At 42.2% G+C, this 24440-nt stretch overlaps 1 protein-coding gene across 2 annotated transcripts in view; it reads left to right on the top strand.

Moving 5' to 3' along the window:
- The window catches only part of ARHGAP10 (Rho GTPase activating protein 10), a 1033471-nt gene that overhangs the window by 376834 nt on the left and 632197 nt on the right, over window positions 1-24440 (top strand). For both annotated transcript variants that reach the window (XM_085641636.1, XM_085641637.1), the window contains exon 5: window positions 4571-4672. In XM_085641636.1, the coding sequence (XP_085497762.1) occupies window positions 4571-4672 (102 nt within the window). The remainder of the gene's footprint in view (window positions 1-4570; window positions 4673-24440) is intronic.

The following is a 24440-nucleotide window of genomic DNA, read 5'->3' on the forward strand; positions in this document are numbered from 1 at the left end:
ATTTATGACCCAAGGCACAGAGGAGACAAACTGAAGCACTGAGGTTTTTAAATTTGAAATAAAAGTCCTTTTCAACTCAGCATTGAAGTGTGAGGACAAAATAATGTTTCTGAATACTTTTAAATGAGACAAAATGATTAAGTTAACTCTTCATTTAAATTTTCTCCCATTTCAAAGTATCACCTTTACAAACAGGAAGTCTCTTGCTCCCAGTTTCCAGTAGACACTGTGCTATATTTATAAGTGAAAAATATCAATTTTTTAAATTAAATGGGAGAAATGAAAGATGTGTATGTTAATGTTTTCCTCCACTTTCAATTAAGCCAATTAAGTCTTAATATTTGCTGAAGTATGTTTCTTCACTTTAAATTCCTCCCATTTAAACAAATTGCTGTATTTCCCTGTTATAATATCGACAATTTGTCTGTAGGCCCCTTGGTGCAAGATGCCTGCTGTTTGTAAAAGCCACACTTTGAAATTGGATAAAATGTAAATGATGAACTTAATGGAATTCATATTTTCATAAAGTTAACTATTCAGTTTATTTTTCTTCCAGGCACTGGCCAAAAGAAGCATTTTGCTGATAACAGTGCTTTGTTTTAAGCTGAAAAAAATAAGCGGTAATAAGCTGATCTGTAATCGGCCATCACTAACATCTTTTGTTATTTATATCCAGCTGGGAGTGTGTCAAAGGAGATGGGGCTCCGAAATATTCTTCAAAACATCCCCCCCCATTTCTAATAATCACACTGTGGATACTTTTACATGTTACTAAGGCCTAACTGACCCAAATAGTATGTTTGGAATCATGCATTTGATTGCATTTTTAAAACTGTAACAGAACTTAACTGCAATGCAATGTTGCAATATGTCTAGACATATTTAAACACTGAGGGGGGGGCCGCTTGATTTTATTTTTTCTTTCCATTGTGGGGCTTAGCATTAAAATGTTTGAAGAACACTGTCAAATAGTGAGGTTAGATCTACTTCAAAGGGAAAATTCACTTTACTACTAACAGTGTATCCGTTTTTCAAAACAGACTCTCTTGATTACACTGTTATAGGGAATGTATCACATTTGCCTTTATTTGTAAAGTGAGCCACCTCTGTATGCCTATGCCCAGCATATACACAATTTACACTTTTCTCTCGGTCTCTACTCAACATATTCATTTCTATTTCCCTAATACTTTTGATTTCACCCCTACATCTATTGCTTTGACAAACTCATTTGCTAATAGATTGATGACACTCCAAATGCATGTTTTCCCTACCTCGCCCCCATAACCAAGTTTCATGTTTTGTTTTTCTTGCTATACCATGCCTCTTTACCAGTGGATGAGACATTCCAAGTAAATTCCCGCCCTCCCTTGGGACATTTAATAGTGCTTAAATCTTATTTTTCATCTATATTTGATTTTGGGATGTTCTATGATCAGGTCGACTTTTCATCCTCCCTTTTGTAAAAGAGGAATTTACATCTTTAAGATGAGCCGGACTAACTTGACCAAATTATTCTGTGAGTGCCCTAATAGACATATGAATGTTGATTGTAGCCTCTCATACCTGACCCAGGAAATCTTAATTTCAATTGAACAAGTTCTTTGAATCCATATGTGATGAAAATCAGATCAGTCAGCCGGATTCTTAAATACATTTTAAGACAAAATCTATTTCTTTGACATGTTTGTGAAGCCAAACTTCGAGACTCTTGATATATATTAATTCTACAGCGGAGCCTTTTCTTAATGTATAATTTTTTTTTTGTATTTGACATAGTGCTCATTTAGCACGAAGGAGTAGGGAGCAGTTAACAAGCAATATTTTTTAATATAAAAAGAATGAAAGATGTGTATAGTGCACGGGGCATGGTTAAGACAGCATACAAACATAAGTGAGATGTTGAGGGAGGTGCAGGTTATGCGAACATGTAATCTGGACAGTATTGGACCAGACACTGTATTGTTTGCATTCACATTACAGCTCATTACAATTTGAGAAAAATACATAAAGTGATTAGCCCAGAGTCACTAGATTTTATGGTCAGGTGTCGACAGTAGGGCTAGCAGGTAAATCTCTGAGGTTAGCAACTTAGCCATTTCACCATTTTTCCTTCCTGTGCTCCATCTAAAAATTGGTGTATGTACTTTTTAGTATAAACTTGATTCTTAGAAAAAATTGCTATTTACTGCCTGAACAGAAACCATTTAGGATTTTTACGTACGTCATCACCTTTGGCAAAATGGGATTTAAAAGCATTGTAAGGTGACTCCCGTTTCATAATGCTTACACAATTGTCAGAATGAGATTTTGGAATATCAACTAGTCTGACTTCCATATTTATCCAATATTTAAAAATGTCTAGATTACCTTCAATCTGACCAATTGTTGAGTGAACCTGTGTGCTCAAAGGCATGGCCGTTCGTTTCAGAAGTAACTCAGAAAGGTTTCTGATGTAGGGTCCATGTCCCACAAGATAATTCTGAGTGGGACACATTTTTGGAAAATACAAAAATGTGCCACTGAAATTTGTGATAATTACCTCCTTATATACTTTGCATCATTCACAATTGTCCGTAATAGATTCTGCTTCTAATGCTCTGTAACCGTTGCCCTGATGTGTTTCTTTGTGGAAACACATGGAGGACATTTTGTGCTCTAACGGAATACATCTTTTAGGGGTCCCCTACTGATGCTTCTTCTCTCTCAAGATGCTGTGCATCAGTTTTACCCAGATGTTTGCTTCATATACTCCATCTATTTTACCTTGGTTTATAGTCGTTTGACAGGGTCACACGAGCATCTTAGGTTTTTAAGGGTTCTTTCTCAAGGTGCATGTTTCACCTCCATGCTGCCGCAGAGACAATACAAGCAATATTGACCTTATTGAGGCTCAGACCTGAGCATGCCTTTTATGCCAATTGTGCTGTTTTCCAGGTAGGCAGTCATGAGTCTGTGTTTAAAATGTAAATTTAATTAAAAACGAAAAAAAAGGCTACATTTAAAAGATTTTCAACTTGCAAGCTGCTGGCTAAAACATTATAGGGCATTAGTAGTAGTACTGTGTTAGCTTAGCATGCCTGTGGGAGAGTGCCATATCACTTTCTTAATCTGCAAAGTAGATCATTGATAAGATTCAATGGTCCACAATGCAAAAGTTGCCTTGTGTTCCGAACAAGTTGGCCATCGTGCTCCCTTTTAAAGTAATTACTGTACTCACATGTGACACCTCTAGCTGTATTCCTTTCATACCATTACTTAAACTTACTAATGTCCCCAAAACGTGGCACAGGAAGTATTATGTGGAGGATCTCTTAGCATGGTCTTCCTTGGAGCCACCTTCTATCAAATCAGATTATTTTTGTTTTTGAAGGCAAAGAACTTCCACTTCCAATCCATCTCAGACTCTGTGTTAATCATGAAAAGTCATTCATCTGTTTAAATATCCTTTATCTGCAAATCTGCACATTTCAATTAGTTTGGTTCTCACAGTGTTCAGCTACTTTCTAATCTAAGCAGGGCTTAATGTGGCAAATAGACGAACAATAGCAATGCTTCCCATCATTGTATGTAAGCAAGCATGGGAAATTTGATATTGTGGTGCTTTTTTATAAATTTCCAAAATCATTCCTCAGAATTAATTCCTAGTATGGTTTAAAAAGGAAATACGCTGAATCTTTTATAATAAATATGGATGGAAGGGGCTCTTAAATTAATCAGTTTGGATGAGGGCGCAACCAATCTTCAGCATTGGTGTACTTGTTTATAACAAGAGCCACTCAAGTGGCAAAAAGGCTTTCTTAAAAGGAAAAGTTCAAAGGAATCAGTTTTGCAGTATTGTCTGCTGGCACTATTGGAAATGGGTTCACTGGAAGGATCCTTTTCAATTGAAAAGGCACATTTTGCTAGTATTGGTAAGTTTTGGAGCAGTTATAGTGATTTATATGCTGCTTCATGAGATAATCGCGTTCCATTTGCTAGATCACTATTTCTCTGTGAGCTGTGTGTACGATTGTTCACCTTCGTTTGAATTCCTTGTGTTTTTCCAACTGTGTGTGCCACCAATATATAGGACAGATTTCTATTTAATTCAATAATTTTAGTTTAATTGGCTGTTCAATATGTTTTGTATCTTATTCCCTGGAAATGTAATGTGCCGTGAATGTATTATGTAAAACTTATTTTTTGGTTTTGATGTGTTGATGAAATCAAACTAGAAAGGAAAATAATAAATCGTCACATCAGGCTGTCCTAATTTTCACTGGGATTTAAACTCCGAATCCAATGAAGTGGCCTGCCCTTTAGCATCTCTACATACCTACAGACCGTTGTGCTTGCCCTGTGAAGTAGAGACCGATGCATGTGAGGCGAAGCTGGCAAGTGCTGTTTCAAAAGTTGATTCATAAGTAGCATATTTTTATTCTAAATGTGTTATTTTAAGGCTTCTTTGATTGGACGCACACATCAAGCATTAAAATGCTATGTTGGTAAGGATGCACGCTGATTTGGTCATTTTAAGCAGATATGAATGCGAAGAAGAGCAAATATAATTTTACATTTTTGCCCACAGGAGGAGAAAAAGAAATTTGACAAAGAGACAGAAAAAAACTACAGCTTATTGGACAAACATTTAAACTTGTCGGCAAAGAAGAAGGAACCTCATCTAATAGAGGTACTGCTTCATGGTGCTATCTTTGTTAATCTAAGAATACTCAAAATCCATATTATGCTTTGGAAGCACAAATTACAACCTAACAGTAATAAGCAGACTGCAAACCCTACTACATAGTTGTTTTTTCTCTATAACACTTTTTATATTGGTTTTAATACATAAACAACTGGCAGATATAACTGGCATAGACATCTGAATCACAACAAGAGTTAATGTCATTTACTTGAGTACTGGCACAGATTGGGAAACCAAATCAAGATCGGAGTAATTTAGGTACAGTTAATACGTGAAAGTGGTCCCACCAAGGTCCCCAAATCCATTTGTGTTTATGAAGACACCCTAGAGTGTATCGTTGATTTTTAAAATATAGTAACAAAAAAGTAAAGTAAAACAGCACACAATATATTTTCATACAAAATGTTCTTGAGGCAAGTGTATTCAGCTTTTTGCTTACAGCATAAACGTAACCTTTCAATATGTTGTCATCCACGAATGGAGAGTAGAGTCAAACAAGGCATCACCCTTAAGTGAGAGCTAAGTGTACATCCTATCCCTCACTGGTTCAGTCACACATATACAGTGACTTCCAACCAACAATAAAAACCAAGCGACCGTGATGAAGCATATTTAAAATGCCTTTCTTACTCACCCATTCTCTCTGCCCCCTTCGTAATCTTCTTTTTTTGTGAGTTAATTCAGTTGATAAAACCTATGCCAGACTTATCACACACATCCCTTGTTTAATTGGTTCAAACATTTAGCAGCAAATGTATCACCAAACTGTCTGTTACTAATGGTGGCATGGAATATACTTCTGCTGTGTGTAAGTCACCAAATGCTTGTTTGCCCAGAAATGAGCAAGTAGAAGAAAATATTAATAATTGGGCTGACTTCCCATGGTTTGATGCCATTTCAGGAGGTTGGAACTCTGTGCTGTTTGAAGTACAAAGGTTACCTATTAATTCATTTAGGATTGCCAGATGGCTCTAAAACTGCTGAAATCTACTGTCATCAGGTGTGCAAGTCCATTGTTTCAGTTGAACCAAATACAAGATTGTAGCTCCCAGTTTTCATGGATTTTTCAAATAAAACCCCAGCGCTGAAAACCTGTTTTTATGTGTACATCAATGTTATTTGCCAGTTTTAAATAAATGCCTAGATTTCTTCACTTTATTAAATTACATATAACGCTGGCAGCACCGCAAATTCAAATCGTTCACCAAAGATTCAACATTGAATTGTAGCCAAAAGCCCGAGGCTAAGCCTCAGCGTTGATGCTCTGTGCAGGAGAACAAGGAACGATGCAATGATATGTCTGCCTCCCTCTGTATGCATCCTGCTGTCACAATATATTGACCCCTCACGATAGCTAACTACACACTGAGTGAATAATTCTCTTATTAACCAATCCCTCTCCTCAGTCTTTTTCCATCCCTCATTCTGGACACAATTAAAAGCCTGACTAACATGCAATAGACAATTCCTATTAGCAAACTGGGATCTGCATGATAGCATCCCACTCCTTTAGCAAAATTCTCAGCCTGAATCCCACCACTTCCTTTTTAGCCACTGATTCACTATTACTACACATTCTTCTTGTTCCTCTCCTTCTTTGTCCTCTCCTGGGAACTTGCCATCAAGTAAATGCAAAGGATTATAAGATTGTGTGGGAGTTAAAGGTACGACTATTCTAGTCCATCAGCAAGAGACAGTGATAAGAGTCATCTGCCACAATTTGCGTTTCATGGCCTGGGTGGTTACAAATTCAAAAAGACAGTAATAAATATGACGGAATCAGTGTTTTGGGGGTATCTGTAGCATTGCCATTATCGTGTTTTTGTGGGTCTAGCTGAGAAAGAGATGTACACACCAGGGCTGTCATTGCCTCATTGTCTGCACCCTTGCTTCCTGTCTATTCAAGCCCCATTCTTTTCTTCTCATAAGTTCTCATATCCAATTAGAGAGTACATAAGAGATTGAGATAATTTCCTGAATTTTGATGTAGTTGACCTGGACTGTGTATGGTGAAGAAGAAGGGCGTAAAGCCAAGGGACCATTTCACTACACACTGATGGCTATATTTATACTGAGCAAAATAGTACAAAAGGGGCATGGTCATTGAAGAGAATCAAATGTTGGCCTCAGCGGTAGTTCTTCAAACACTCTACTGCCCATTTTATGGACATGTCATTTCTCTGCTGTGGAATAACATATTTTATGGGAAAGGAATGTTCGAGGCATATGAGCTGCAGACTATATATTTGTGCATAGATCGCCATCTGGTGTTGGGCTCAGATGTTTGCACTTTGTTTTTGTATTGGTAGCAGTTCTTTGTAGACACGAGATAGGTGACTCCTTCTTAGGACGATAGCGCGCATGGCCATCAACTCCATCCTCAGATTGTTTTTTACCGCCATCGGGTTCGGAAGTAAATTGCTGCTCTCCATGTCGGTGTCGTACTCGATCCCCCTTCGACACGCAATCCCTCACCGCTCAACGATATTGTTTCGATCGCGTTCCCCTTTGCGCATCCAAACATTCATCAAGACCTTCGATTCCGGTCATAGACGTGGGTCCTTAGACCTATCCACGCCATTAGGCCCTGCAGTCAATGGAAAGAACTCCATTTAAAAAATGCCCCCTGTGTGGTGCTAAATTCCCACACACTGATCGCCAAGAGGTCTGTAACCTTTGCCTCTCTCCAGAACACGAGGACTGCGAGGCCTGTGCTTCCTTCAGATCAAAGAAGCCCATACTTTATCGTCGGGCTCGACGTCACATAATGTCTCGATCAACTACCTCGACACCGGACGACATCTTCGATTCAGGCCCGATGTTCCAGAAGAACAAGAACCGGAGGATGAAGACATCAGCGTCTCCGAGGCCGACGAGTCAGATGCTGAGGATCAGACGGTTACTCTAGGTCAACAGATTGTGAGTACCCAGATCCAGACCCCTGCCCCATCTAAAACAAAAGATAAGGGTCCGTTGACACCTTCGCCTTCGGGCTCAGGTCGACACCGCAATAATACTTCAGATGCCCAGCCCTCGGGCTCGGCTCCGAAGCCCAGAGACAAGCATTCAGGCGGCTCGGGATCGAGCGAGCCACATAGCGGTACTGAAAAACCATCTCCGGCACCGAAGCAAAAGCCGAAACCACAGACAGTGCCATGCTCTGTTCTATCGACACCGACGACGGCTTCGATTCCGAGCGCTTCGGCACCGAAACTCACCAAGGACAAGCCCTCGGAACCGAAAAAACTCCATAAATCTTCGGAGCCGAAAAATATTTTGGACTCAAACTCCACCAAAGCATAAGGAGAACAAGACCCCTCCTAAAGCTACAGAACCTAAACCAAAGCCCCACTCGGAACCAAAGTCGTCGGTGCCAAAGAAAGACACTAGCTCAAAGGAACTGTTTCAACCAGATCCCTCGGATCCAAAACAAAAAACTGTACACATTGACTCTGTTACTGGTCATGTCACAACAATACCACCTAAAAAGAGGAAATTGGACACCTCAGAGGCACCTGAGATACCCTTAAAGAAGATAGACATAGCAACTTCACCTTTCAGACCCTCCTCTCCCCCTCCAAATCTTCCAACTATACCACTGTCTCCAGTACACTCTCCACCGCTTCCTTCTTCACCTGTACCACAAGATGATTAAGATGACTTTGGGGGTGGGGATGCGGATGTAGACCCACAAGGGGATGATGATATCTACAGTATCCCACCACCTGACCCTTGGAACGATTATTATAATATCCCAGATATACCTGAGCCTGACTCATACCTATCTAAACCATCCCCTCCAGACGACAACATAGGTTTTGCGCAACTCATAAATAGAGCAGCCAAATATCATGGGGTAGAATTGAACTCAGACCCTTTGGAGGAAGATTTTTTATTAGAGACTTTTACACATTCACAAAAGTCAACCAGTACTTTACCTATGTTAAAAGGTATGATTAAACATGCCCCTGATGTGTTAAAGACCCTATTAGGGCTAGAATTCTCAACCCCAGAGTTGATAAAAAATATAAACCAGCTCCAAATGATCCAGCTTATATCAAGGGACAGCTCCCTCTAGATTCTCTGGTAGTGTCAAATGCCTGTAAACGGGCAAATTCCCAAACAGGTGATGCCCCTCCTCCGGATAAAGAATCTAAATTATTGGATGCATCTGGTAAATGGATTGCGTCACAGGTGCAAATTTCTGGCGCATTGCCAACGCTATGTTGGCCAGGTATGATGGGGCGCATTATGATGAGCTTGAGACACACATGCAACATCTTCCAGAACAATATAGGTCTAAAGCTAACGACCTCATACAAGAGGGAAAACTAATTATAAACACCTCTATCAAATGTGCTCTTGATGCAGTGGACACAGCATCTCGTGCCGTTAACACAAGTGTTTTACTGTGCAGGCACGCACGGCTACACATATCTAGTGTTAAACAAGAGGTACAATCTCAAATTTTTAATCAGCCTCTGATCAAGAACACTTTTTTGGACCTACAGTAGACACATCTTTAGAGAAGATGGGGGAAGACACTGAAACCGCTAAATCCATGGGGGCCTTACAGTCCTCAACGACTAGAGGTTTCTTTCGTCGCTCCTTTTATAGAGGCGCCTCCAAGCCCATTGGAACAGACACCACTTCTTCTTACAGAAGACCCACTCAAACTTCCTGTAACAGAGGATATTTTAGAGAGGGTTACAGAGGAAATAACAACAAAGGAAGAGCCCGCGGTAATAACACCTGCACCTCCGCTAGCCCAAAACAGTGACTTCCCTCCACTCCCCCCAGACCATTACACTCCGGTCAAGGGAAGACTATTACAGTACCCACCTGTCTGGAATTCCATCACCACAGACAGGTGGGTGACACAAATTATCCAGTATGGTTACTGCCTGGAACTCACCTCTACTCCTCCACAGATAGCACTCAAACAACGTCCGATGTCCACCGAACATCTCATGCTTCTAAAACAAGAGATTCTCTCTCTCTTGCAAAAGCACGCAATAGAACCAGTTCCCATACACTATCAAGGCACAGGGGTTTACTCCCTTTACTTCCTGATCCCAAAAAAGGACGGTACTCTCAGGCCAATATTGGACCTCAGGACGTTAAACCTGTACATACAACCCGACCACTTTCACATGGTCACTCTCCAACAGGTCCTCCCATTGCTCCAACAAGGTGATTTCTTTGCCACTCTAGATCTCAAGAATGCCTACTTTCACATTCCTATTTACCCTGCCCACAGGAAATATCTACGGTTTGTAGTGGACGGTCAGCACTATCAGTTCAAAGTGCTCCCATTCAGAGTGACTACAGCACCCAGAGTCTTCACAAAATATATTGCAGCAGTAGTAGCAGCTCACTTGCAAAGAGAACACATTAATGTGTTTCCTTACCTCGATGACTGGCTCATAAAAGCCAAGTCACCCAGCGATTGTGTGTACCACACAAACAAAACAATCCAGCTGTTGCACAACTTAGGATTCACAATAAACCTCACCAAGTCACATCTTCAACCGTCCCACACCCAACAGTATCTAGGCGCCACAATAGATACTTCAAAAGCCCTTGCATACCCCAGCCCAGCCAGGATAGCCAGCATGCAAGCTCTCATAACAACATTTCAACCTCAACACTCACTACCAGCTCGAGTGTTTATGTAACTAATAGGGATGATGGCCTCTTGCATTTTAATCGTACCTTAACGAAGCCTCCAAATGCGTCCATTACAAGAATGTTTAGCACATCAGTGGAACCAGGCTCACGGTCAGCTTACAGATCTGGTGTTGGTAGACAGCCGCACACATCGCTCTCTGCAGTGGTGGAAACACACAAAACCTTTCCAAAGGGCAGCCCTTCCTAGACCCGGTTACACAGATAGTGCTAACAGCGGACGCATCGCTTACCGGCTGGGGAGCTCATCTCTTAAACCATACCATTTAGGGTATGTGGACCCATCAACAGAAACTGCTCCATATCAATCACCTCGAATTACTGGTGATTTTTCTCGCATTAAAATCATTCCAAATGGACCTGGTACACAAAGCTGTCCTCGTCCGTACGGACAATATGACAGCAATGTATTATATACAAAATCGGGGGGGGGGGGGGGGAACACTCTCTGCAGCTTAGCCCGCCTAGCGCAAAGCATATGGAGATGGGCCATTCCTCCAAAAAATACCTCTTAGCAGAACATCTTCCAGGGGAACACAATCAGATTGCGGATCTGCTCAGTCGTCAGAAACAGATCCACAAATGGGAACTTCATCCGCAAGTTCTTCATCCGTTTTTTTCAAATGTGGGGCCACCCACACATAGATCTGTTTGCCACACATTTAAACACAAAATGCCCAAGCTTCACCTCCAGGTATCCACACCCATTATCCAAAGGCAATGAGATATGGGTGAACTGGTCAGGCAAATTTGCGTACGCTTTTCCGCCTCTCCCGCTCATTCCATTACTGGTGCACAAGCTCAAACAGTCTCTCACAATGATCTTAGTTGCTCCAACATGGAACCGGCAACCATGGTTCAAACCCTGCTGGAACTCTTAGTAATTCCACATCAAAAGTTGCACCTTTCCCCAAAGCTTCTCACGCAGAACCATGGAGAGATAAGGCATCCAGCTCAACTGAACCCAACGATCTGGCTCCTGAAGTCTTAGAGTTTGGTTACCTCAACCTCCCACCAGACTGTATGAACGTCATTAAAGAGGCTAATCGTCCAACCACTAGAGCATGCTATGCAGCTAAATGGAAGAGATTTGTGATCTACTGCAATAACACAATCAATCCACTAGATGCTTCAATTCAAAACATTATTTGTTACCTCCTGCATCTACAAAAATGTAATCTGGCATTCACATCTATACTATTACATCTTGTTTAGGGTACCTGCCATTAAAGCATTCATGGAAGGCCTTAAAAGAATAATTCCTCCCAAAGTTCCACCCTCTCCAGTCTGGAATCTAAACATTGTCCTTACCAGGCTCATGTGTCCCCCATTTGAACCTTTACATAATTGTGAGCTACAATTTCTCACATGGAAAGTAGCTTTCCTTGTGGCGATCACATCTCTCAGAAGTTAGTGAACTCCAGGCATTAACCATACAAGAACCATTTTTACAAATACATCACAACAAAGTGGTTCTTAGGACAAACCCTAACTTCTGACCAAAAGTTGTTTCTGCTTTCCACCTTAACCAGTCTGTTGAACTACCAGTCATTTTTCCTCAACCAGACACAGTAGCAGAATGGGCTCTTCATACGCTTGATGTCAAAAGAGCTATCCTTTACTACATTGAAAGGACAAAAACTTTCAGGAAAACTAAACAACTTTTTGTAGCTTTCTCACCACCACATAAAGGCAATCTTTTATCAAAAAGCTGGAATTGCCAGGTGGATCGTTACATGTATCCAAATATGCTACCAAAAAGCAAAGTGTACATTATCCATTCCCCCTAGAGCGTATTCCACACGCAAACTAGGGGCTTCTATGGCATTCTTAGGGAACATTCCCATAGATGACATTTGTAAAGCAGCAACATGGTCTACACCGCACACTTTCACAAAACACTATTGTGTAGATGTGCAGGCAAAACCGGCTAGTGTGGGCCAGGCTGTACTATAGACACTTTTTCAAACCAAAGTCCACAGTTTTGTTGGTCCAAAGACCAACAAAATAGAGATTGGCTCTGGAGTTGAAATAAAATAACAAGTTTATTAATCACTCATGAGTGGGACCACATCTACACAACACTCTCAAGTGCTGCAGGAGGTAGTACACTGAATTCACAAACCATCATCCCTTTTATTCCATTTTGTTGCAATGTAAGCATGTGAACAGAAATGGAAAGAACAAGTTTATAAATAGCTATCAGCAAACAAGGGCAGATGGATGACTACATGGTCAGCAAAGTGGGAGGGGAAACAGGAATGCTTATGGCAGCAGTAAATGGTCGACAGTTAACATCTGAGACCAGGTGCACTGGCAGCTACAAACCCCCAGCATGTACATTGCTTAGCCATGTCAGGAGGTCAACTAAAATAGATAGCACAAGCAGAGTGAAAAAGATGAGCAGCAGAGGGCGGAAGAATTACGAAGGACACTAAAAGGACACCCCAGCCAAAATGGCTGTTGCTTATGCTAAGTAAAATATTACACGTTTCCACAGACGACCCTTTTAGCATAAGCTAAGACATTTTCTTATGCTTTAAAAGGGGTACGATAAATATCGTGGATGTCATTTAACATTATATCACAGATTTCTCGTTCCATTGCTGAATGGGTATTTACATTTTGGACATTCGTTTTAGATGGTAAACAAGTAGTACAAGTGGAAATTCAAAGGGAACAAATCATTGGCCCACATTGAATACATAAGCAACAAGAGAAGAGAATTGCAATAATTATGAATAAGGCCGACAATATTTTCAGACCCCATACAGAAAATATGTTCCAGAACCATCCAGCCCAAGTCCATGTTCCTGAATCTTGATGTATCTCAGTGGCTATTTTATGCATTTTGGAAATAGCATCATAAACAGAAGGGGCGTGGTCAGATATGAACACGCAGCAACTACTACCGATAATGCGACATGCTCCACCACGATCAGCTAAGAAAACATCTAAAACCATTCTATTTTGCAAAGTCACAATTCTCGTAATTTGAAGTTCTTCTGTAATATTTTCAAGCGCCATTGCTGTCTGATTAGTCACAGCCTCTACTACATGGGTCAAGCGTTGGATTTTCCTGCTATTTAAAGCTGCACCAACAAAGAAAGAGTCCCAAATTAAAGTCAACATATTGCTGTAATGTAGTGTCCGTTTAATCCACTTCATCATTATTTATAGTTCTTTTGAATCGGTTCAAGGAAATGTCATTAAACAGGTTTTGATCTTTATGATAAGATGCAAGTGCTAAGAACACATAGCATATTCCAGACCACCCAAGTGGTAGATGATGATAACCTTTAAATCCACAAATGAAGAAAGTGTTGTGTGAGGATAGAAAACTGCTATTGTTCGTTCCAGTAATGTTCAATACTGTACTACAGTCACTTTTTCCCACTGGGATATTGCCCAAACTGCTCACACAAAGATTTGCTCGGGCTCTAGTAACCGCGATAACAGGAGGCCTGTTACCCTTGGCCGTTCGAGTGTTGGGGAAAACATAACTTGTGGAGGAATCTCCTTTGCGATACTCCTATATTTCCCATACAGTTCCTTTGGCTTGTGTGTCCCCTTCCTCATCGGGGTAACAAACCTTATTGAGTTTCGCATTAAGTCCTTCTACATCAGCTAGAGTAATATTACTGATTTCAGAGGCCCACAGCAGTGCCAACCAGGCTCTACAAGAGCCATTATGCGAGAATGGCAGAGGAATGAAAGGTGCTCCTCCCTTCTTCTGATGGGCGGGCATCATTTCACATACTCAGCAGTTGGTAGTGTTCGTAGCATTATGAGTATGATGCAACATTTGTATGAAAGTGTTATTGAGATATGACATTCGGTGCTTCTTTTCATGATAGGGAAGAGTGAAATAATAATGTTCAGTGGGGGCAGGAGTAGTAGTAGTCAGTAAGTTTCGAGCCGGAGCTACTTCCTCCACAACCCACATTATCACAGCAATGATGACAGCAGTCAAAGTTAGTCCAGTAATAAACACTGTGCATTTGTTACAGACTTTTACAGCATCCAATTTCTTCTCCTCAAGCATGTTCATTTAGTCGGCAAACAACAAAACAGATGGTGCCCCAAGGTCCTGGGCAGGCGTTGGTTTCTTCAGTAACGTTGAGACGAGTAGTCACTAAAAGGCTTACCCCCCTTTGTAGTCAGTCTTTAACCACCCAGGACAGTGGCTCAAACAGTCTATTTCTGCGATTAAATGTCTTTCTTCCTGGATCGAAGCATGTGCCAGGGATCGTGTGGTCTGGGAAGACTTCCCAGGTCCTTCGGGTGACGCAGCTCGTCCTCTCTCGGTGACCAGGATGTTGCTGTGATCTGTCAGTACAGCTGGGCTCAAGAGGACATGCGGAACCTTTTGACAATGGGTGGCATGCACCCAGTTCTTCCGGTTGGTCACTCACACTGCAGTTATGGTAACCAGGAGGACCTGCTCTGGGCCACGTCACTGAGGTGCCAAGGAATTGGTCAGTTGAAACGATTTTGTCAGCACAAAATCTCCAGGCCGCAGATCATGGCCTTCACCCTGCGACCTGTCTGGGAGAGCTTCCCGTACCTGGTGATAAATAGAAGGCAAGCTGTCAGTTAACTGGGACAAATAGCCACTCATCAGCACATGGGGTACATCATGTATAGGGCGAGGATTAGGAATCCCCCAAATATTCATGGGCCTGCCAAAGACTATCTGGCGTAAGGCCAGATCGTGTATGTGGTATTGATCTAATAGAAAGCAAGGCAGTGCATCAGGCCATTTCAAAGATGTGGAAGCCTGTATTTTAGCCAATTTAAAATTCAGGGTGGAGTTGTAACGCCCCACCAGGCCTGCAGATTGTGGATGAAAAGCGGCATGAAATTTCTGCTTAATCCCCAACCCTTTCATGACATATTCTACAACTTGCCCAATGAAATGAGGTCCGTTGTCACTCCATAAGACTCGACAAATGACGAATCGAGGAAAGAACTCCTTTAGGAGAACTTTCGCTGTTGTGAGAGCTGTATTATCCTTCGTAGCATACGCCTCCACCCATTTACTGATGGCACAAACCACTACTAGGACATATTTTAGGTTATTACTGCGCTCAAACTGAATGTAGTCCATTTGCAGGACCTCAGAAGGTGCAGTTGGGGTTGCAAACCCTCCTGTTGGAGTTCGCGTTCCCTCTCCAGGATTATACTGGAGACAGACTAGACGAGACTGGACTATCTTTTTAGCAGTGCTGGCAATATCAGGATGATCCCAAACTTGCATAAGTTGTTTTGCTATTGAGGATGAACCAACATGTGCCGGGCCATGTGAATCAAGGGGTATAAGTAGGCTGTGGGTAACTTCCATTTGGTCATATCTTTATTCCTCCAGCAGCCCTCATCATCTAGTGTTTCCTCCTTAGACCATTGGCCTAGTTTGTCAGCGGAGGCAGATTGTTGCATGTCCAGCACCTCTTGCCTGGCATCATGCCAATGTTCAGCTTGTGACTTCACCACATACATAGATGTGGTACTCGCTGCATCGCCTTCTCACGGGCTGTGTGATCCGCAAAGGCATTACCTGCTCCTATTTTATCAGTTACTTATGTGCACTGCATTTAACAATTGCCACTTTCTTAGGATCGGTTAGGGCAGTAAGAAGATTATGCATTAATTCTGCATGTACTATCTGTGTCCCATGTGAGGTGAGGAAGCCCCTCTCTTTCCACAAGCGACCAAAATTGTGTGCCACCCCAAAGCGTACTGGCTGTCAGTAAAATTTTAACAAGTAAGTCTATACTAAGCTCACATGCTCTCGTCAGTGCAATCAGTTCGGCCGCTTGGGCCGACTTCTGTGGGATGCGAGCTGTCTCAACTACTGTCTGAAGTGTTGTAATAGCATAGGCAGCAGATGTAGTGCCATCAGGCAACTTCAAACACGAGCCATGAACCCATAACTTCCCATCAACACTAGAAAGAGGTGTATCTTTTAGGTCAACACGACCCTTTGTTTGTTCTTCAGTGAGGAATATACAATCATGTAACTCTTGCGACTGAGGCTGAGTAACTGGAAATGGTAATAGTGTAGCAGGGTTTAAGGTCAAACATCTTTTCAATTTGATATGAGGGGCCGAAAGTGCCAATTCATATCCTGTCAAATGTGCACCAGTCAAATGCTGTGTTTTTGTTTGATTTAGCAAAGCATCAACTGAGTGGGGTACTAACACAAGCAGTTTGTGTGACAAAACTATTCCTTCACTCTGATGTATGGATACAGCCGTTGCTGCCACAGCTCGGAAACATCCAGGCAGCGTGCGAGCGACTGGGTCAAGGACAGCTGAAAAATATGCACAAGGATGTTGTTTATCACGGTGTGTCTGTGTTAAAACCGAGAGGGCACAACCTTCCCTCTCGCGTACATAGAGTGTGAAAGTCTTAGTGTAGTCTGGAGTTCCTAATACTGGTGCAGAGCAAAGAACCTGATGTAACTGCTGGAAGGCTTTCTGCCATTCAGTAGTCCATGGGAGGGGCATCGGAGTACCTTTTGTCGAAAGTGCCAACAAGGTTTAATAATGTGCGAAAAACTGGGGATCCACTGCCTACAAAAAGAAGTAATGCCAATCAGTGCACGAACATCCTTCTGAGTACGGGGCACAGGAGTATCTAAAATGGTCTGAATGCGATCTGGTGTGAGTGCACGTCCCTCCTTAGACAGGAGGTGACCTAAATAGGTAACCTGCTGTCTACAAAATTGCAATTTCTTTCTAGAGACTTTGTGATTATGTGATGCAAGAAATGATAACAATAACCGTGTTCCTTCTTCACATTGCTCAGGGGTATTTGCAGCTAACAAGATGTCATCGACGTAGTGGATAAGGGCCACCCCTTTTGGTACAGGAAAGGAATCAAGCTGTCTTTTTAATGCCTGACTGTAAATACTAGGACTCTCTGCATAGCCCTGTGGAGCTCTACAAAACCGGAATGATCTAGTTTTTCAGGGTGAACCCAAACAAATAATGGCTTTCAGGGTGAATAGGTATTGAGAGGAAGGCATTCTTCAAATCGATCACTGAAAATGTAGTGGCTGTGAGAGGGACCATAGTGAGAAGTGTTGTGATATCAGAAACTACCGGATATTGGGGTACTACAATTTCATTAACCTCTCGCAAATCAATAATGTATCTGTAGATTTTAGTATCAGTGTCTTTTTTCAAGCTAGGAAGGATAGGGCTATTGCAAGTATTATAGGGGACTTCTTCCACTACCCCCACTTTGATCAAATCCTGAACAATACCTGCTAGTGCTTCTTCAGCTTCTCTGGATAATTTGTATTGGGGTAGACGAGGCAATGAAACACCCTCCTTCACTTGGATATGCACAGGTGGAATAACCATTTGACCCACATCAGTATCTAATCTAGCCCACAAAGTACTAAGGTAAGGACACCAGAGCAGCATCCTCATTGATAAGACAGGATCTCTCAACCATTGGATAATTGTCATTTAAAATAATACGCACACCTTCCGTAGAACAACGTATTGTAGCATGGAAATATTTAACATATCAATACCCACAATGTTGTCCGGCATGTTGGGGCATAGCAAAAATGGACATGCTGCAGGGAATTTGTCAAGTCCGAATTCAAGTGGCTGTGAAAGCTGGCTAGGTGTAGGTGTTCCATCGAACCCTATTGATGTTATCTTTGTGCCGGACAGGGATGTCCTGGGAACCAATCTTTTAGACAGAGCACTAGGGTAGACCCTGTATCAACCAGAACCCGATCAGTAGATCTCAAGAAATTACAAGGACCCATTTGATCTACTGGCACCTCAACCGGTCCCTTACCGCATCCTAGGCATCCCTATGCGTAGTCGGAATCTGCAAGTGCATCAGCGGAATAATCAGACATTTAGTATTGATTTCGTCTATCAAATGTATTAGAGTAATTTGGTCCTTGTTCAACCGCTTCAAATCTGGGATGAGCTCCTGTACCTCCCTTGTTTTCTGAATTCCCTGGGCGTCCTCTCATACTTCCCCCTTCCCCGCTGGTACTGCTGACCTCGCAAAGGGGGCACTCAGAACGCCAATGCCCAGTCCCTTTACAATAAGCACACTGATCAGGGGACAAATTTGCTCGAGGGAGAGGGAGCACTCCAGGTGTATACATTGCACGTCTGCTTCATCCACCTCCCCTAAATGGTGGACCATATACTTGAGCTAACATAACTTTTGACTTTAAATCTTTAACCTTCTTATCCTCCCTGCCTTTTGCTTCCTGTTCCTGTCGTTCATAATATTGGGCCATAGTCAAAAGTGAAACTGGGGAAGACGTGGTCCAAGAACTCTCACTGGCCTTTAAGCGACTAGCTATTTCTGGTAACATATTAGCGACAAATTTGTCAACAAACAAATGCTTACCCGTATCATCGGCCAATGACTGACCACTGAAATCATGGAATGTCTCCTCAAATCTTGAAAAGAAATCAGAAATGGACTCATCCTTTTTTGTTTCTGCCCTTGTGGAAGTAACGGAGGCTATTTGTGAGACTTTGGATGCTGGGGGTAGGGCCGTCAGTGTCCTGTTGGACCTTTCGGCCGCTTTTGATACTGTCCCCCATTCATTTCTCCTTGCCCGTCTACAGAAGTTGGGTATCATCGGTGCAGCTTGGGAGTGGTTAAAATCCTTCTTGGAAAATAGAACTCAACAAGTTTGTATCCCCCCTTTTGTGTCTGCTGACAGGGGTTCCTCAGGGGTCTATTCTTAGTCCTTTGCTATTCAATCTCTATATGACCCCTCTTATTCAGCTGGCTGAGGACCTGGGTGCCAAAGTGGTTGCCTATGCCAATGATACGCAACTTATGTTCACCTCGAAGAAACACGAGGCCGCCACATCTCATGTCAAGGCTTGCCTGTCTGCAGTATTTAGCTGGCTTGTGTCGGCTCAGTTAAAATGTAATGCAGACAAAACAGAGATTTTTTTCTTTGGGGAGTTACCCCCATTGTTCTGGCATCATTTCTGGCCGACGGAATCCCCCTGTCCTTCTCCTTCTGGCCATCCTGTGAAACATCTTGGCAGTTTTGGTAACCAGATTGGCAAACTCACTGGCACCTGCTTTGATATTTTAAAACTCTTCCGCAGATTCTTGCCATTATTGCCTCTTTCTGCTAAAGAAACGGTTAGCCGTTCTTTGGTTACCTCTCGCATAGACTATGCGAATGCACTCTACGTCGGTCTGCTGTGTTACCTTTCGGACCAATTACAGGTTGCTCAGAATGCTGCTGCTCGTCTTTTACTGGATCTTGTGTAACTTACACTGGCTGCCAGTTAAAGCTAGAATAATATTCAAGGCTGTGACCATTGTTCATGCTGCTCTTTACGAGTATGGTCCTGCCTATCTCAGGAAACGTTTTCAGTTCTATACCCCCGGCAGGTGTCTTTATTCCTCGAATATGCTTCTAACATCTGTTCCCAGGTTTCGTTTGAAACGTAAGGGTGGCAGCTCTCTGTCCTACCTTGCAGCAACTTACTGGAATTCCCTGCCTCTGGATCTGCGTAATCTTAAGAATCCTTCTCAGTTTAGAAAAAAGCTCAAAACTTTCTTGTTCAATTAGCCTATTTCTAGTTCTTATACGCTTTGGTTCCCTTTTAACTCTTGGGCTCGCGCTGGGACACTCTATTGAGTAGCTGTGCACGCTACAAATCCATGACATAACATAACATACAGGACGCTAACGCGGTCCAATTTATTTTCTTAGGGGGTATGAGAGTTTTTAACTTAGTCACAATAGCTTTAGGAAGATCTAATATCTTCTTTTGAGGTTTATGCGCAGGCTCCCTGTCCACATCTATTTCTTCTAAATGTTCCAAGGTTTCAGCATATGCCACATTATCATCTATTTTATGTATTGTTCTCCACATATCAGGGGGCAAAATAACCCAAAGAACATGTCGATATCTGGCAAGGTCATAGTGCAGGAGCTGATGGCTCCTTCAACGTCCTCATAAAAGGCAGCGGGATTTTTCCGGGGGTCAGGCAAAGCAGCCTTGAGAGCCATAACATCTGCTCTACTCCAGGGAGTGTAAACCCAATTATATATAAAATATCCCTTTGCATCATCCGAAGTTTTATCATCATTTGTTCCCGCACCCTTCGGAGGAACATGCACTGGTGCAGCTTCAGGCATTGGTTTCATAGTAACTGTGCCACTACCGGGTGATATCTCATCTACCGGAGCATCTACTTTCTGTGCTTGAGATTGAACTGCTTCTACAACTTTGTTTTCTAGCTAATTCTTGCTCCTTTCGTAAACGCAATGTTTCGTCTCGTATTTTAACCACTCGTCTAATCATATCAGATAAATCAGAGAAAGGAAAAGTCCCATCTGTTACTCGTTTATAATCAGTATTTATATCAGCTGGCTCTAGTTCTTTAGAAATTTGTCTAAAATCAAATATTACTTCCCAAGCGAATTTTTCTACCAAACAAAATTGCTCTATATCTTGCCACTGTTGAACCATAGCTACGATGATCGATGCAGTGTGAGGCCGACGAGCCTCCTCTCTGGCAGCAGTTTTTAATTGATCTTTTTCTGTTTTAGTCAATGTAGAGCGAGTCTGCCGCCCACCTTGCTATTCTTTATCTTTTTCTTCTGAAGACAAATGCTCCTCGTCAGAAACCTCATCCTCAGGGGCACTTGGAGTAGGAAATTTATACGGGGGTGGGGGTCGTTCTAATAGGATGCAATCATCCTGAGGCGTATTAAGTAGCGGCTAGATAGTGCTTCTAATAGGGTACTGGCCGTTTACCTCTAATCAACGTTCTCTATCTTCTTTTTCTATTTTTTTCCTTCATTTCTTTAATTTTTTAATTCTAACGCTTTTTGATCTTTCGTTTTCCGCTGTTCTTTTTCTGACTTGCTTCTGCTCTCTTCGCTCTCTCTCGCACTTCTTGTTCCCACATATGCACACAATCAAACCTGTCTACTTTTTCTTTTAAATAAACACTGCTCTACATATTGAACCTTTTTAGAATCGAATGACCCATCCACTGGCCATTGCAAATCAGACTCTATCTTTCTGTATTTGTTCCACAATGAACCGTACATTATGGGAGAAATACCATATTTAACATAGATATCTCTATTGGGCGTCCCTTCTGGAGGAGCTGGCTGACTTTGTTCCAAGCTAACTTTGGGACCACAAGAGCAGCAACACCACTTACGGAGTGTGCTGAGAACGGGCATGTTTCACAATTATATGTAAAATATCACTACTCCAAACAAATATCTCCAAAAGGAGAAAAATCTTCACATTACCTGCCTTCAATCTTTGCAAAGAGTGAATACAAAAACCAAACCAAAAACCAAGCCAAACAAATTACGAGTGCCGCTTCAGCGACCTTACCAAACCGAAATCTCCAAATCCCACCTGCCGATCTCTGGTCGACCTAATGGCCACTCCAGAATTACACCAAAGAAAACCCCAGTCGCGACCGACCACCACCCGGAGGGTCAAATCTGGAAGACCAGAAAAGTCACGTCTGCCTGCAAAGACAAGGGTCTCCTCCTGCACTGCGCATCCTCAGTAATATTTCGATCCTCCATCAAGACCCCTCCTTTGGACGGCCGCGTCTCCGATGAGGCCCTACGTGCCGGGCGCCAACTGTGGAAAGGTGCCTAAAAGTGGGCACACTGGTGCAGGGTCACCCTCTTGTCCACGGGTCCAAAGACCAACAAAATCGAGATCGGCACTGGAGGTGAAATAAAATAACAAGTTTATTTATCACTCATGAGTGGGACCACATCCACACAACACTCTCAAGTGCTGCAGGAGGTAGTACACTGAATTCACAAACCATCGTCCCTTTTATACTTTTATACCATTTTGTTGCAATGTAAGCATGTGAACAGAAATGGAAAGAACAAGTTTAGAAATAGCTATCAGCAAACAAGGGCAGATGGATGACTACATGGTCAGCAAAGTGGGAGGGTGATCAGGAATGCTTTTGGCAGCAGTAAATGGTCGACAGTTAACATCTGAGACCAGGTGCATTGGCAGCTACAAATCCCCAGCATGTACATTGCTTAGCCATGTCAGGAGGTCAACTAAAATAGATAACACAAGCAGAGTGAAAAAGACGAGCAGCAGAGGACGGAAGAATTACGAAGAAAACGACTGTTGCTTATGCTAAGTAAAATATTACACGTTTCCACAGTACTGCTGTACAGTCTATGAACAAGTATATATTCTGCAGCTCATATGCCTCGAACGGAAAGTGCTACTTACCAGTATGCATCTGTTCTTGGCATGTAGAGCTGCAGAACTATATACGCCCACCCGCCTCCCGGGTACCTTTATCTGTTGCAGGGCTATCTTACTTGGATACATCACACATGAACATCTCTTTCTTCCATCATCACCCTTTATGGCGATAAACAATCTGAGGATGGAGTCGATTCTCATGCGCACTATCGTCCTAAGGAGGGGTCACCTATCTTGTGACTACAAAGAACTTCTTCTAACAAAAACAAAGTGCAAACATCCGAGCCCAACACCAGATGGCGATCTATGCACAAGTATGTAATTATGCAGCTCTACATGCCAAGAACAGACGCATACTGGTAATTAGCATTTTCCTCACCACTACTGTACCGCACTTAATGAAACCTATCCGGTTTCTTTTAAGACAGAACTGCACCTATTCCAGTGCCTGCTCCATCCGTCTGTAAACGTCAGCACTGATTCTTCTGACCAGGCGGCTGTAAACAAATTATAAAGGTCCCATCTGCTATGTCCATTAAATTTACTTGTATTGTAGCAGCAGGTCAAGCAAAATCGAGGATATTTCCATGTACACAACAAAGCCCAGGAAAGCACCAACCTCTTTTGTGCATGGTTATTGGAGTCGTTTTTAGGTCGAGCCTGGGTAGCGCATGGACTGCTCTGCCGGGCGTGCTGTAATCTAGATTGTGGTTTGATGCACCTCCCATCTTTATGATTCATTCCTGTCTGGGCCCTTCATAAATGCAGGATTTTGGTGTGTCCGCATGCTTAATTAGTCCCGCTTTTTCTGTTTCAAACTCTCCCAGGAGGCTCCCCCTGTTACACCTGGTCTTACGCTTTTTTTTTATGTAGGTTCCTTGTGCACATTATTTTTTTTCTTGTTTGCCTCAGCTTATCAGCACACCGCCCGCTTCAAGGATGCTGTGCTTCATGTTTCAGTTGGCATTTGCATCGCAGATTTAATTATTGTTTTACTTTTGAGGCTGTGCGCCTTTTAACAACGTGCCTTCTTTCATTGTCACCATCACGTCTTGTTTCCTGCTAGTGGCAGCCTGCTCTCCCTGTGCAGTCCCTCCCTTCACCCCAATCCCACCCCCACCCCCACCACCGTTTTGAGATCGCTGCTTGTATTTTAAGTGACTTGCCCAAAATCACAGGGCACTGCTTGTTCATCAGCTATTCGGCACCCTGAAAGCTCCGGGGCTGCACAATGTACTGCATTACTAAATTCTTATGAGGTCCCAAAGGTGAGACCTATTGCATTGCAAATGCTTGCTTTAAATTTTTTTACTTTCCTTATAAGAGGTTTGATAAGGTTGTTTAATTTATACACCAGGCCGTGTAGTTGCTTTGTTTTTTTTAATTGATTTGAGAGCTTGTTCGATATTCTTGGTGTGTATTTTTCAATATGGTGTAAATAGTATAATGTTATTCTGGTATGGAGAATATGCAATTTTTTTCTTTTCTTACGAGGTTATACAATACAACGCAAAAGAAGGATATGAAGATGAAATAATCCCTTTTTAGTGCCAAGGAAGTTTTATGCCAATTTTCTGTCCTTTGAAGAATCTACAACTATCTCTTAGTTAAACTTATTTGTAAAGTGTGCATTTCCGAGTAATTCAATTAAGGGATAGACTGTTGACATTGAGCTATCTGATTTTTGTGAAACTAAAATAGGTGATTCTTAGCATTTTTTGTACTTTGTTTAAGTGCAGATGTTTGAGCTTTTGCAATCCTGAAAGACAGCAAGCATTTCCTTCGGTTGTCTTAGGTTTACATGACCTGTATGATCAAAGTAGTGT

Source organism: Triturus cristatus, chromosome 2_2, assembly GCF_964204655.1.
Source record: "Triturus cristatus chromosome 2_2, aTriCri1.1, whole genome shotgun sequence".
NCBI classification, from domain to species: Eukaryota; Metazoa; Chordata; class Amphibia; order Caudata; family Salamandridae; genus Triturus; species Triturus cristatus.